At 39.0% G+C, this 15546-nt stretch overlaps 3 protein-coding genes across 4 annotated transcripts; 1 reads left to right on the top strand and 2 right to left on the bottom strand.

Annotated features, from left to right (window-relative positions):
- Positions 1 to 354: 354 nt before the first annotated feature.
- LOC122847178 (iron-sulfur cluster assembly scaffold protein IscU-like) lies at positions 355 to 3384 on the top strand. Its single transcript, XM_044144631.1, has 5 exons — positions 355 to 527; positions 1916 to 2029; positions 2150 to 2260; positions 2693 to 2771; positions 2865 to 3384. The coding sequence occupies exons 1-5, from the start codon at positions 426 to 428 to the stop codon at positions 2954 to 2956; spliced, it is 498 nt and encodes a 165-aa protein (XP_044000566.1). The 5' UTR covers positions 355 to 425; the 3' UTR covers positions 2957 to 3384.
- tmem119b (transmembrane protein 119b) lies at positions 3120 to 7710 on the bottom strand. The gene is made up of 2 exons (XM_044144630.1): positions 7487 to 7710; positions 3120 to 5593 (listed from the first exon to the last, which is right to left on the bottom strand). Exon 2 carries the CDS (start codon positions 5575 to 5577, stop codon positions 4750 to 4752), a length of 828 nt encoding a protein of 275 aa, XP_044000565.1. The 5' UTR covers positions 5578 to 5593; positions 7487 to 7710; the 3' UTR covers positions 3120 to 4749.
- A 1164-nt stretch (positions 7711 to 8874) lies between these two features.
- On the bottom strand, positions 8875 to 14862 carry selplg (selectin P ligand). Of its 2 annotated transcripts, none has more exons than XM_044144628.1 (3): positions 14726 to 14862; positions 14401 to 14508; positions 8875 to 12989 (listed from the first exon to the last, which is right to left on the bottom strand). In XM_044144628.1, the coding sequence occupies exon 3, from the start codon at positions 12969 to 12971 to the stop codon at positions 11475 to 11477; it is 1497 nt and encodes a 498-aa protein (XP_044000563.1). In that variant the 5' UTR covers positions 12972 to 12989; positions 14401 to 14508; positions 14726 to 14862; the 3' UTR covers positions 8875 to 11474. The 2 variants fall into 2 exon arrangements, with proteins under 2 accessions (XP_044000563.1, XP_044000564.1); XM_044144629.1 differs by having other exon boundaries at positions 14401 to 14511; positions 14726 to 14840.
- Positions 14863 to 15546: the final 684 nt, after the last annotated feature.

Here is a 15546-nt window from a genome sequence, read left to right as displayed (position 1 = left end):
TTTTTCTATGATCCTATTACAACAGAGTATTGTGACCACATTAATAAAATAAAGATAACAACAAGACAATTCTAAAAATATAGTCATAATATTATAAGAAAAAGGTCACTACGACTTTATTCTCACAGTATTAGAACTTTATACACATATATGACTGTATTCTCGTATTATTTCGATTTTATTTTCATACAATTTTATTACTTTATTCTCGTATTATTATTTGTCTCTTGGTATGGCCGTAATAATTCGTCATATGCAATAGCAGTACTTTGTTTCTGTAAAAATTGGCACTCACAGGACTCCGTATATGTCCTCTGGCTAATTTACATTAACGGAGCATGCGCAGTTTGCATAAGTCCTCCCCGTTCTACCTCGGTGCTGCTCGGTCTTCTGTCCGGTAACGTTAACTGCGCCATTAGAACAACATGGCGGGCTCTGTGGCGAAGAAGTGTCTCAATCCTCTGTCTTTGCTCACTCGCAGGCTCTCAGCTCCTGAGTTCATCACTCAGTGCTGCTACCATCAGAAGGTAAGCAGTGTCAAAGCTATCCTCGAATGTGTCAGGATAATGTTCACGATATGTTTACACTTGCGTTTAGGTGTAGATGTGTTGCTAATATAAGAATGGCGCAAATGTGGAACTTTTCTTTGCTCAGAAAATTAATTGAACGTTGTTAGAAACTCGGGGATAACCAGAGGAAAGAAACTTACATATGTTGCTGATAAATGTCCTGAGTTACATCAGAGCAGCAGGAGGAGGCTTGTGTAACTAGTTATAAGTACCATGTTACAAAGCAGGGAAGGAAACTGAGAAATGTACATTATTTATTGTTTTACAGTGTCTAGTTGGCAAGTTTAAAACTAGAATCAGGTCACTGATCCTCCAACCAGCTGCCCACAGTTTTAAATGTAATTAGATCCTATTAATATGCTTAAGTGTTCGCGGTGTACTGTGCTAGAAACAGCTGAATGTCAGTATAACTGCTTGTGTTTCATTTACATAACAGAAACAATATTCAGATTTTTACTTTATCAATATTGCAAAATAAAGTGGCCATATGTCAGTCAGAATTAGAGAGGCATTTCAAAATATAGGTGTCTTGTTTCACTTGTGATCTCTCGTTGTTTATCTAATATAGCTTACTGGAGTAAAATGGTGAAAAAGTAGGGCTGCAACTATTTTAGTAATCAATCAATCTATTGATTGTTCGGATAATTAATTGATTAACTGTATAAAAAATTGCACATTCTACATATTTTTCATTTACCCTTTTTTGTCTTTATATATAATATTAGAAATACTGAAGATGCAAATAAACAAATAATTCAATTCCCTCTTTAAATAAAAAAAAGTATATTTTTGAGTTTGTATACTCCAGTTAATGATTAATTGATTACTAAATTGGTTGACAATTATTTCAATAATCAGTCACATTTAATCCAGTTAAAGGTGTTGTAACTTTGTGCAATCAGTCAATGAGACTATGTTTAAATGTTGCCATAAAACTCTACATTGCTGATATTTGAAGGAATACGTAAAAATAGTGTAAAGTAAATTCTTTAAACATATTAGAGTTACATTTCCTATTTAGAACGATATTGAGCGTTGAGATGACCCTCTGACCTGACTCTTTGTTGGTCAGAGTGACTCAGCAGAAACGAAGGGACGGGTGATGGGGGACAATGATGGTTTTGTGGATAAATCTAATCCAATCCAAGTCTGTGTACTTCAGTCTTTTATGTAAGAAAGCCAGGAAACTAGTATTTCTATAACATTCTGGACTTTTAGACATGTATTCTGAGGCAGAATGCTTTGTGGTGCTTTGGGATACTCTTCTCCCAAAAATACAATTAGAGATCAGATCACAGAATAAGCAGCAGTGGAATTTTTCTCGCATTTTCTTTACATATCTCAAGGTGGTGGATCACTATGAAAACCCAAGAAATGTGGGATCGCTGGACAAGAACTCCAAGAAAGTTGGAACCGGCTTGGTGGGAGCCCCGGCTTGTGGAGACGTAATGAAACTTCAGGTACTGACTTCTTGTTACAAAGAACAGAGGAGTTCAAGCTTTTTAAAATGTCGTAGGGGTACTAATGTATGGACGTATGTTTATAATCCCTTTGTTTAAAATTGATATTTACGTTTACAGATTGAGGTGGATGACCAGGGGAAGATTGTGGATGCCAGGTTCAAGACCTTCGGCTGCGGCTCTGCCATCGCCTCCAGCTCCCTGGCAACTGAGTGGGTGAAAGGCAAAACAGTAAGCTAACACTTTTTGCTTTTTATTTTGTATGTTTTACTTTCATGGTTTCTAGGCAGTCTTGAACAATATCAAAAAAGAAAGCATGGAAAAAAGTTTTGTTTTCAGACGTCATTCCCTGTTATGTTTTCTAAAAAAGTAAAAATCGAAAAAAATTTTTTACATTGATTTAAATTTAAAAAGGATCATTCTGTCTGATGAGCTACTTAATAATAAGTAAAAAAATGCTGATTATAAAATGCAACGAGATAAATGTTTAGTTTTTTTTCAACTCTTCAAAGCTTTAAGAAAACAAATGGAAAATGTTTTTGCAAATTTCAGCTTTTAGAAAAGTACAGAATTTTGAAATGAAAAATTAGTAGAACCCCTACTAATTTGATGTCTTACACATCCGAGTTTTGTTGTTACTTAAATGTTGTGCTTCTGTTTCAGCTGGATGAAGCTTTGGAGATTAAAAACACCGACATTGCCAAGGAGCTCAGTCTTCCACCCGTTAAACTGCACTGCTCCAGTAAGACGTTCTTGTATTTCTTTTCTCTAGCAATGTTCTCTCAGTTCAAGCATTCATGCACGTTTAATTGACCTTTGCCTGGTTGTCCCTCAGTGCTGGCAGAGGACGCCATCAGAGCGGCCCTTGCAGATTATCGCCTCAAGCAGCACGACGACCAGCAGGAGGCAGTCAGAGCCAGCAACTAAACCAAGCTCTCCTGCTTTGAGCCGGATGCCGTCTGCTTCCTGTTCAGGAGAAGTGAAATAGCAGCAGCCCAGTACCACTGTTTCACTTTCCAGCAGTAATTAAGACAAACGCACACTGGTCAACCCTTTATAGGACTGTTACACAAGGCTTTCTGTGTTAGTCTTTGATCCTCTAACCCTGTCGACTGTATGCTTCAGCCTGTCATGTAAACGCACAATGTATTTTTTGGGTTGACAGTACAAAGCTGAGCCTTATGCTGTTTGAGATTATGTTTGGTTTTCAGATTGTTTTGAGGAGGAGTGTTTATGTTGAAATGTGTGATTAAGGCAAGGATCTGCGCTGAAGACGGGGTCCAGTAGTTGAAAGTGTAAAAGTGTATATTCACAAATGCTTCCTTGAAAGCCTGTAATAAAAATGTTTTGCGTCATTTTGTTTTCAGCCCAGCTTATTTTTTTAAGACTCATAATTAATGGAGCTTATTGACAGACCTGCAGAAAATGTAACTTTTTCAATGCCTTGTTTCATTGGAAATGTTTATTTTTATTTGTTTTAAATGACTTACATGGTATCTAGAGAAAAAGCAAGCATTACAAATCTGATATACACATTTAAGTAACAGTGATTCTCTAAAACACTCATCCATTTGAACTTTTTATTCAGTTATAGAATAACAACCATAGATGTTAATATTTTTTACTGGTATTTTAATTTCTAGACTGACAAAGTAGTGAATCATCATGGAAAGAAATTGATTCCTGATTTCAAAATCAATACTAATTCACAATGATCAGAATATAAGGCTTTATGGTACTTCATCGTAGGGTTGTACAATATTGGGAAAATTATTACTGTTGATAATAAACCACATATTCCTCAACATTGTTCCTAAGCTTTCCAAACTCCCTCTCCAAGATCTGTATCTTGTTGACTGAGAGGCCCAGAATCATCTAGAATGATTTTAGCAAACAGGGTTTCAAAGCCGGCCACCTGAATGGTTGTAGCATCATAAGCCTCCAAGTGGTCCTTTGTGCTTCAGTTGCACAAATTGGTGTTGCAATGGAAATTCTGCTGCAATATATTGCGTTGCTCCACTTTTCACCACAAAATACAGCTGCAAAACTACCCACAGTCCCACACGTTGTGAAATTACACGCTGGACCTTGGGCCAGTTTAAGATAGGAATATGTCTGATGTTAATCATCTCCGGTGGGATGTTCAGGGCTGTTCCAATTCTGTTACATCGTACTGTCCTGTATTTAGCTCCATCCATGTTTCCCTCTTCCCACAGCATGATGCTGCCATCACCAGGTGAATCTCTGTCTCAAATCCTGCAACATTTGGCAGGTTTTTTTCTGGTAACTCCCTGTTGTTGTGTCAACTCTGACTACCTGTCCCTGCTGGAGAAATGCATAGAAATTGAATAAGTTCTTAGATTGGTAAATGGGGACTGAATACAAATACATAACAGACATTTCTCATTTTTAGTTGAAAAAAAAAAGCTTCAAAATGAACGCTCTCTTTGTGTTAATATATAAATTCAGTCTCAGTGAGGTAGACTGAAGTTTGTGGTTGAAACACACAAAAAATACCAAAGGTTTAAGTACGTGAATGCGATTACAAGGCACTGTAGACCCTTCAAAATGCAGTCATAGTTTTAGTACTTCGCTAAAACGTCTTACTACTCGAGTTTACAAGACCTGTTTTCTTTACAAAATGACACAATTTTGATGAGAATGAAATGTTGCTGGAGGATCCCTGTGAATAAGTTCTTAGCTTGTCTCGTTAAAGCTGATTAGAAGGCCGTTTTCTCCCCAGCGATCAGCTGCAGTGTAGCAGTTTCATTGTGAATGTGCAGAGACGATGGCCGGAGACTCCTTCCGGTCGGAGGCTCCTCTGAATCCCCGTCTCCCGGGTGAAGATGCTCTGGATGGTCCGACTCAAAACTTGCTGCCTCAGCTTCCCTGCTGTCGGGAAGCTCAACCTGCTCCTCCTCAGGCAGAGTCGGTAGCTGCTGCTCCAGGATGCTGTGATCTGGTTTCAAGTCGTCCTCAGGACTGGGGTCTGCTGCTGACTCACTGCTTTCTGCAGCCTGTGGACATTTAGTTGGCGTTCGTAGGCTGCTTGCAGCTCTTAAGATGTCAGCCTGTAGCTGCTTGTTGGAGTCCACTGGCTCCATTTCCAGCTCAGGAACGGCTTTGCCTTGCACTTCGTTAAAGGGCTTGGTGCCTCCGGTCTTGTCCTGATGGTCCACGTACATTTTTGAGGGGAAGGAGCAAGGGTGGTAGGAGTTCACCTTGAGCCTCCGGCTCATGAAAAACGCTCCACAGGTAATGAGGACGGTGAGGAAGATGAGTGTGCCTGAAACAAGGACGAGGAGCATGTTCTCCTCCAGGACCTTGATGAACTCGCTGAGGTTTCTTTCTTCTCGTGACGGTTCTGGTGGTGTGGTTTGGTACTCAGTGGGGTGAAATCTGGGAAAGACAGATGAATTTACGAGACTAAGCTCTTCCTCATCTGTACTTCCCTCTAGGGGACCGTAAAGAGGTAAATGTGTGGCCAGGCTTCTGCTGATGCACAACACCACACACAGGCTGATGGGACTTAGGGCTCCTGGATGCATGGCTTCCTCTCCGGATCTGTGAAGGCCCATATGGAAAGACAGTTAATGCTACATGGAGGTATAGATCACTTGTTGTAAACGGAGATCTATTATCATGCGAATGAAAAAAAAAAAAAAAAACCTCAGTTTTTTTTCACTCATTGTTATACCATGAGAATCTCATACTGGCCTATGCTGAGTTGAAATCTTTTCTGGACAAAACACGATTCATGCATTTGCAAAAAGGACTGTCATGACTCAGAAAAAGCCTTTTTGTAAGTTGCAATATAAATTAATGTCGACATTTTTTCATCTTTGTTTTAATGCACTAACCTGACCCCACATAACAGGAGAAGACTTTAGACTTAGGTCTCTCAGTTTAGTGACCTCTAGTTTGACCCTGAACTGGCTTCAGTCTCAAGTTTCATTCCCACCAAGCCTGATGTTGAACACATGAACACATGTTGACATTAGCGAAGGGAACGTAAACAACACACAAAACATCTATTAGTAGATATTTTATTGATATACTGTTTTGGTTTTGGTAAAGTCATTAATTAACAATTTTCTGTCTCAGCTGCTCATCTGCTCCATATATTTTTTGTGTTTTTCATAACATGTCAAATCTACTTTAACTGACTGGTCTGCACTAGGAAAATAATAAAACAAAATTATCTTTATTGCCCATTACTGAAGAAATTAAGACGTTTCAGTAACAACAAGCAAATCTCAAAAATAAGACAAACAGTAAAGTCAAATGTACAATGTGAGAAAAATGTGCAGTTATGTAAAATAACAGGTCTATCTTTCAAAAATGAATGTTTACAGATTTAAGTTACACTTTTTATGTGGTTTAAAGTTAGTATTGAGAAACCAGAAGATTGTTTCAATTAAATTAATTGCTTAATTAGCACATTTTCTCCTAATTTCTGTTGATTACATATATGTTTGTATTCCTGGCTTAATTTTTGTGTCCATTTCACCAAAGCAGTTGCAAGTTGTCATGAAAGGTCTTAATTTTTTCTGTTTTTTAGCAGTTTGTTGCTTATTATGTATAAATTTACCTTTCTGCTCTAATGATTTTTATTTTAATCTCACACAATATGCTTCAACATGGATTTAAAGTATTTTGAGAGACATTGTCTATTCTATACAATATATCAATTTACAAATATAATGAGCAACTTTTGAATGCAAATGAAGGTATTATGAAAATTATATTTATAAAATGTCATTTTGCTTGAAAGTACCACCTTTAAAACTGTAGTTAGTGTTCATTTTTGCTCACTGTGCACTTCTATCACTGGAAGGTGACAACATAATAAAATATAATAAATCTACTTGGCCTAGTTGTAAATGATTGTTACGGAGATTTTTTTCTCTAGTGCATATTTCGTGAACTGACCCTGTAAAGCCAGCTGTATTTATTGACTTGGCCTTCTCTCTGTTCTCTGCTCTGTCTGTGTGTTAATTGGCAGCGGCTCACTTTTTTTTTTTCCCTTTTTAAAAAAAAATCCCCTCTCAGCTGCATCTGTGTGCAAGCTGTCCCACATGAAACCCAACTTCCAACTGGAAAATAAACTTTTTCCCCTCCACTTCATGAATTACCCTGAGCCAAATACCCAAATATGTCTGTGCAGTCAGACACAAAAAACATGCCAGCAAAAGGTGACCTAATGGAAACAAAGGAAAAGAAGTTACAGAAAGCATTTAAGGAATATTAAAGTCTACCATCAGTTTCTTTTACAGGTAATTATCAGCTCTGGATGTAAAAGTATCCAGAGGTTTAAATAACTGCTCGAGTCTGGAAGCATCCTGATGCTGTCATGTCTCCTGACTTCAGACAGCATCATGCACAGGAGCTGCATGATGCCTTCTGCTCTTTCCAAACTGAGAAGAAAACTTTCTACTGCGTTTCCATTTCACTCACCATTCAGGGTGGAAGAAGTTTCTCAGCTTGAAATCCCCTCTGGTGGAAGGGTGACTGAAACCAGTTTGCAAGAAGCAGAGTTAGAGGGAGAGCAGAGCACATGTGACGGATTGGGGAACCGTGCAACCTCTGCAAGTTTCAGGTTTCAGTGCGGAGGTTTGTCTGGATAGCGCAGGAGAGATGTCATTAACCAGGAGTACAGATCCCTCCTTCTGGCTCTGCTCTGTTCTCCTCCCCCTCCTCCAGTTTCCCCGACAGTCTCTGGGTTCTCCAGGCCTGAGCACAGATTGTTCTAGTTAGGTATGAGTTTATAAAGTGCTGTGGGGGCAGGGACCTCCTCTCTGCTCTTTGTGTGGCTAACTGGACATGGAAGGTATTTAAACCTCTTTAACCATTTAGACATTTTGTCTAATTAAAACCCAAAGAAATCCTTTGTATTTTATTGGGGTTTTATGCTGCCGATCAACACAAAACCAACTGTGAAGCAGAGTGAATGAAATGAATAAAGTACATTGTGCTTTTCTTTACACAGAGAAATCCAAAGAGTGCAAAAAGCATTTGTTTTTAGCTCATTTTTCCTGATGCTACAAAATAAAATCCAGTGTAACCAACATCACTCTTCAAAGAAAGTCAGGAGCTAACACCACACAAAATGTCACAAAAACACATTGGACTTTTTTGGCTGCAATGTGACAAAATGAGAAAAGGTTTAAGAGAAATGAATACCAGGACCCAATAAATAAGTGACTGAATCAGTAAAAAACCATTAGTTCCAACACTTTATGCAGCGAGATGGCCTGATGTGGCAGCCTGTCATGTTGGAGTGATGCTAATGAGCAGCAGGAGACCACCTGGGGTTAAATAAAGTAGTCATAGAGCAGCTTGAGTGACTGACCTCCTTAATGCAGGAAGAGGTTAATGTTTCCTGTGGAGAGAAAACAACTTCAACAACCAGAGAAAAGGCAAGGAGGAGAGACTATTGCAAACAAAGAAGCATTTTTCATCCACAAGCAAACAATTCAATGCACACGCCGAGTGTGTGACCAGTTTAGGACGGGAGTGTGACTGCGCCTGAGAGGGCGCTTTTCTCTTTACTATTCTGTTTTGTCTGTGACTGAAGACAATCCCGGCTTTATATGGTCAAGAGGAGCATCAGATGACGTCCGGCGTCAGAAAGGTTTACGTTGGTCTCGGCTTTGTTAATAGTTGCTGCCGCCTGCTTCACATATTTGATGGGACACAAAGGGGGAAAAAAGGGACATTGTGAGGCTAATAAGCATTCAGAGAACTGTTATCGTTTCACAAGAAGGGAAGTGAATGTGAAATTAAAATCCAGTATAGGAAGCAAAAGCTTGTCTGTGAAGCCTTTTGTGAATAAGGGAACTGAATGAGTTTAGAGAAGATCCAGTTTTATTATAACTCTGCCATTTGGAGAGCCGTAAACAGAAGTTACAAAAGAAGTACCAAAACTACACATTTAATAATGAAAGACACTGTTTTCTACAGCGAACGTACATAGTAAATGCATTATTAATCAGCTCAACTACAGAGAAGAGGGAGCTAAAGTTTAATCGATTTGACCAAATCTCATTTAGCTTCCTAAAGAGATTTCTGGTTTTTCCAATTTTAAACAGTACACAGTACATGTCTAATGTGTAACATTAAACGAAAAAAAAAAAAAAATCCAAACATTAAGTCTAAGTTCATAATGCAAAATTGTGATTTTTGATTTTGTGCATAGAAAGGCCAAAATGACGTTGACTCATCCTCAATTTCCTGGAGTCACAACTTCAATAGTACAAATCTCTATTCTCACGTTTCTCATCAATTACAGATTAATCTTTGAGGAAAGCACATGTATCAAAATAGCATCCTTATTTACCAGTCTGAGTGGACTGGACTTTTTATAAGAGTATTATTAAGAGCGAACAAAATGGAGACAACAAAACATAAAACGTTTCCTGCAGAAATAATAAAAAAATATACATTCATATATTTTTAAGTCTACAATTTCCAAGAAATAAACAACTAAAACTTAACTTGGGCCCCTTCACTGTCAACCATACCAGCACTCTCTGGACTTTTTTATGCTTTCTTCCAAAAAACTTATGCAAAGATTTTTCTCAAAGCTGCCAAAAAAATAAATAAGAAATCCTGCAGTGAATATTAAGTATACACACCCAAGTTAAAATATGACGCATAAAACTGACACCAAGATGAATAATTTCACAACTTTTCATCAAATATTTTCTCTGTGCAAATTAGCTAAAACAACAAACATATTTTTAAAATGGGGATGAATAATAAATCAAATATTGTGGTTCACTCTGTTGTCGCTCACTCATTTTAAGGTTCCTCTGATGAACTCCAAGTAAAGTAAAACTCTGCGAGTAGGCATTTCCTAACATTTTCTTCATCACATCTCAATGAAAGCAATGGTTTCTTAAAGGAGTATCAAAGTGTCAAAAAGGTATCAGTCAGGATAAGGCGCAAACTTTCTCCAAAGTGTTAGAAACACAGTGGAGCTTAAGGAAGACAAACATCATCAGATGTTATGACAAAAATAAGAATACTGATCCAGATTCTGGGTGGTACTGGCTGTAAAGCACGTCTGGGAACTGGGACAAGATGGCAAGATGGTGGCTCAAATTCAACAAAAATACTTTGGAAAACGGTTTGTGGACTGATGGAACCAGTATCACAGTTTTTGACCATAATGTTTTACTTTTAGCAGAAAACTTTAAGTTTCTGCTAAAACACTGAGGAAGTAAAAAAAAAACCTTTTGGACAACGACTCCAATTTTGGATTTTCTTTGTGCTGGGAAGTCGGATTTGTCAGGTTTGTAGTTAAAAAAAAACAACAATAAAGGACTAGAAAATACAGAACTCAGTGAGGAACTTTTAGTTTGGTTTTCAACATGACTGAGTGCATTTAGACTGTGGTGAAAATTGCTAGTATTAGCTATCGTCATTTCAGATATTTGTCCCTGGTTTAAGGAACGACACGTAATGCCGTAAAATACCTACTTTTTACCATGTCCCTTTTGTTGTATTTTGTTTTCAGCTATAAATAGGAGTTAGCAACTAAACAGGTAACAAATCCCAAAACTAGCAAAACTAACCAGACAGGAAAGGAGAACATTATTCAGATGCAGAGATGCAGCACTCAGGTTGGGGAATCTGTTAAAACTACAAGTGGTGCACATTAAAAAAAACGAGTTTTTTATGAAAATGATCACTGTTCAAAATGGAAGGATGCCTTTACTGGAAGAAGAATCAAATTTTGAATGGGTCCAGTCAGTGCTCAGACCTGAATCAGATCGGATAACATGCAACCACATTATTTTAGTTTGTAAATCCACCTCTCTAAGTTCTTTAAAATATTTCAGACTTTTTAATTAACTAAGGTTCTGAATTAACTGGAAGTAATATTGGTTGCAAAAAAACCTGTCATGTCAATAGGTGTGTCAACTTTTTATAATCCATGCACATAACATTAAAGGAAAATACAATTATTGCAGTTCAAAACGTGTGCTTTTACACACAGATAAACGATAAAATCTCTTCAATAAAGTTCGATATTAAACAGTTAAGTCTTCAGTTTCCAAAAAAACTGAGCAGTCTCTGTGAAGAAGAGATGTTTCTTGACAAAGCAAAGGCTTCCTGTCTCTTGTTGCAAAGTGAAATCCCACAAGAGGTTTTGGTCCGGATGTTTGAAAGAAAAAAAAAAAGAGAGCAGCTTTGATCGTTCTCTGCATCCTGGTTTTAAATTCTCCCATGAGGGGGGAGAACGTGTGTAAAGTTATGCAAAAATGACAAGTTTTGCTCAAAGTCAACATCCTTCAGGTCAAATGTCAGATGTAGGTGATCCAGCTTTGAACATTAAGTGGTAAGTGTGGTTTTTGTGTCTACCACATAAACTGACTCGATTTCTGCATCACTGATCCCAGGCAGATCCATTCTGTCTCACAAAGCTGCACCAAATCAGCTAAACATAGCGGTCATTTTCTGGCAGGAAGCTGCTGAGAGTGAGATTATCCCCACCTTCCTCGTCGCTGTCTCCTCCCGTAGGGAACACCAGGACTCCGTTGCTCACTGGATTGCGCTGCCTTATGTAGTTGTGACTCCTATCAGGCAGCAGAGAGGAGATGCACATCATCTCCGTGTCCTGCTGAGGTTTCCTAACTTTGTATTTTCTTGCTGACAACTTGATGCAAAGGACAATGGTGGAAATTACAAAGATGGTGGCCACCAAGGCCAAGACGGCGATAACTATGAGGCACTGCTGCTTCACGCCCCTGGTGGAGCAGGGCAGCACCTCGCTGCTTGACGAGTCCTTTGACGGTTCGCAGGGAGCTTTTGTAGTCGATGGAGCGGAGCTTGTTGTTGACCCAATGACATGAGGAATAAAAGCTCCAGCTGGACTGGTAGAGTTGGAGGTGGTGTTGGAATAATCTGTTGAAGTGGAAACAGGTTCAGGTGATGTAGAGTTGAAGTTAGTGGTGGCGGAAACAGAAGAGGATTTCGATGAGAGTTCTGTGCTGGTGGACTTAATGGTTCCTGTCGTAGGAACTGAAGTTGTGGGACCTCTGGAGGTGGAAGTACTCTGAGTAGAGTTATCCAGAGAGGTGGTGGAAGGTACCTCTGATCTGAATCCAGTAATGGTTGTTGAATTTCGAGTAGAAACAAATGAGGCTGAAGTAGTTGCAGAATGTGTTGCAGGAGGAGTCGTGTTAGTAAAACTGGAGGCAGATGTCTGGAGGAGATGATCCGTTGTCTGATTTACTGCTTCTGCTGTTGTTGAACTGTACAATGGTTGCACTTCACTCGTAGCTGTCGTCATGGCAGTGGACGGATGTAGTCCACTTCCAGTTGATGTGACGTCTGTAACATTGTGTGCATGGCCTGTGGTCTTTGACGAGGAAATTTGTTCTTCACTTGTAGCAGTGAAGACGGCAGTGGAAGATTTAACTCCACCACTTGCTGTGGTCACTGCAGCAGAAGTTTCTTCTCTTCTAGCTGTGATTGTTTGACTGACAGACAGAGGTTCGCTTGTACTTGACGGCGGCCCTGCAGGGAAGGTTTGTGCAGTTGCAGTTGTCGTCTTTACAGAAACTACATCCTTAGTCGTCACCTTTTCTGTGGGGGCGAGAGGTTTGGAATGGTTGACTGCTTCTTCAGCAGTAGTCAAACCAAGCTGTCTGCTCTCACTTTTACTTGTGTTTCTGTCACCGTTCTGATGGTCCACTGTGGGTGACGCTGCCTCCGTCGCATGAGCAGCAGCATCTGCAGGTTTTGCTGGATGCAGGGTTGCAGGCTGCAACGTGCTTGTATATGCAGTGATTCGCTGGTTGGTTGTGATGTCTGGTGGAACAGTGATGTTCATGCCGCTGTTTTCTGGTGCTGAACTCGTCACCGACTTCACAGGAAACAACACACACACTCCCCACAGCAGCACGGCACGTATCTTCACGCTGGAGGGCATGGTTGTTAAATATGAGATCTGAAATCACAGAAAAAATAATATTGAAAACATCGCCTGTATTAAAGAGACGTAAAGTGACAGCGAGGAATTTGTACGCTTTTCTTGAATTTCTTGTGAACTAAACTAGGGTCAAATATAGGGTCATATATATTTATATACATGCTCACCACTGACAAATATTTTTGTCACTGTGGTCAAGGTCTTTCCACAACTCTGGCTCTGTGCGGATCGAGAATAGGTTGGTATCAAGAATAGATAGTAGATTTTCAGTTTCTTATTTTGTAGCCCCAAACCTCGTCTAGCTTCCACCTCGGTGGTTTGAAAAGAGGCTGGGGGATTTGGAGGTGGTCTTGCTTCAACATTACTCAATTAAATTTGTCAATAAAGCAGAATAGACCCTCGGTATGAAGCTGCCACTACCATGCTTGACAGCTGGTACCGCTTTCAACTTTGAAACTCTCTGCCTGACTTGTCCAAACATTCCTCTTGTAATATGACTAAAAAGCTCAATGTTTGGTTCTTTTCACCATGAAACTTTTCACCAGGATGCATTTTTCTTGTCTTCATTGTAGATGAAAATTTCCATCCAGTTTTGACTTTGAAGCATCGACTTATTTCTTGGTCTGTGTTCTCTCACCCCATGTTGCAGTGGACAGTGACACTACAGCATCCTCCATATACTAATAGCTTTGAGACTCATTAACTGCATAATTAATCCTGATGATTTCCACCGATTACCTTTTATCTGAGTCTCATAGTTTGGGTCAGATGGTTGAAATCTGGATATAATTGGGTATTTGGTAAAAACTACCGGTAGTTCAAATCGAGCTTCTGCGTTTACATAGACCTCAGCAGTATTAACTAAAAAGAGAGATGAACCATATAAATGACGTTTACAAATTCTGAGTTGCTAAATAACCAGACAGGATGATGCTGAGACCTAGTTCAAAGCTTTAGAAAGTGTTTATCCTCTAAAAATTGTAAACATTTATATGTAATCATACACATTGCAGTAAAACAGCTCAAATGCACCCTTAAAACCCCCAGAATTAATATATCCACACACGACGAGAGTATAGATGAGTGTATAAACTTCCCACTGCAATGCTGATAAGAGGAAAACTGTATGCGTCATTTGTATGCCAGTAACATCTTACATATAATGAAACAATCATGTTCCTTCACCACACCCTTTGCTTCATTCTCACCAGAAAAACACTAAAAACTTCAGCAAATATTGATATTTTGAAACACTCAAACTGCGTTATCTGCTTTTAAAGAACTGCCACTGTGTCACAGTGGCAAAAAAAGAGATGAAGTTGAGGAACATGTCATTATATTTTACTAACACACTCCATTACATGGAGGTAAAATAGGTGTTTAAAACAGTCTTAAGAAGTGTTTTCAGAATCACCTGCTCATGTCTTACCTCGGTATTGGACGAATTTGGTGTTAAATCCAATAAAAATGTTCACCTCAGCTCATTTCAGGCTCTCTGTGCGCACATCCTCGTTGCACTGATATGGCAACTGTTGCTCTGCTAGATGACAGAAACAGGAAATGAAGAAAAAAGAAACCATGACGGTATATCACACTTTTAGACGACTTAGATATGAGGAGATGCTTCCTTTGGAAATCCATATCTTTACGCATTCACTAAAAAGAGCTAATGCAGTTTTAAAGAGATGATGACAATTTCATTTAACCCCACCATCAATATTAATTTGTATTTATTGAGATAGGATGAGACTCACCTGAGAGATGTAAGGTAGAGCAGAGCTCAGATTCGCTGTTGCGGAGCGTCCTTAGCATGTCTAGAATACTGGTTTATTTAAAATAGCAGGAAGTGCTCAGTTCTGTAAAACACTCAGATGCTTGTCGCATGTCAACCCTTGATCACATTTCTGCCTCACATTTAAAGCTGCAGGTCATGTGGGAGAAAAGCTCTAAATGAGAGATTTCAAGGGACTGAAGATCAATCATATGAGGACGTCACTGTTTTCTTAATATGTATGGTTTTTTTTCCCAAACAAAACCGTGGAATCAAATGAAACTCCCTTTTATCAGTCAGAAATCTTCATGCTGAGATAACTTTGTGGTCAGATGACTGATGACAGTAGCCAAAGTGTAAAAGACTGGTGCATAATTTCATGCTTGGCCTTCTACATTAGACGTTGGAGTGGAAACAGACTCGTCCATCTAATGTGGAAACCATAACTGTCACTTCCTGTACTGAGTCACACTGACATGTGGTTTTGCACAACGTTCAAGTCACATATACACTCAGCCTGTTTTTGTTTATGAGTTACCAAGCAGACGTGACAAAAAGATATGTATGTAATGGAAATAAACTTTGTGTCCAGGCCTGTTTATTTATTAGTAAATAAATAGACAGATGCAACGTCTTCCTGTGGTTTATTACTTGTCTTTTTCTTGCTTCTTCCTCCTGCGTTGACCCACCTGAATCCAAATAGCAGAAGTTCTCCTTTTACCCTCTTTTTGGCTTTTAGGTATGGGCTTTTTCAGTACACTCACGGTCTAATGTTAATTACTAGCAGAGGAAAAGAAAAGTATA

Source organism: Gambusia affinis, linkage group LG17 (genome assembly GCF_019740435.1).
Source record: "Gambusia affinis linkage group LG17, SWU_Gaff_1.0, whole genome shotgun sequence".
NCBI lineage: Eukaryota > Metazoa > Chordata > Actinopteri > Cyprinodontiformes > Poeciliidae > Gambusia > Gambusia affinis.
The sequence above is the reverse complement of the archived record's forward strand: the minus strand, read 5'-3'. Positions and strand labels throughout refer to the sequence as shown.

Coding starts and splice junctions, on each gene's coding strand:
- LOC122847178 (XM_044144631.1), top strand. CDS start 426: ATGGCGGGCTCTGTGGCGAAGAAGTGTCTCAATCCTCTGTCTTTGCTC. Junction 528..1,915: donor AGTGCTGCTACCATCAGAAG/GTAAGCAGTGTC, acceptor ACATATCTCAAG/GTGGTGGATCACTATGAAAA. Junction 2,030..2,149: donor GAGACGTAATGAAACTTCAG/GTACTGACTTCT, acceptor TTACGTTTACAG/ATTGAGGTGGATGACCAGGG.
- tmem119b (XM_044144630.1), bottom strand. CDS start 5,577: ATGCATCCAGGAGCCCTAAGTCCCATCAGCCTGTGTGTGGTGTTGTGC.
- selplg (XM_044144628.1), bottom strand. CDS start 12,971: ATGCCCTCCAGCGTGAAGATACGTGCCGTGCTGCTGTGGGGAGTGTGT.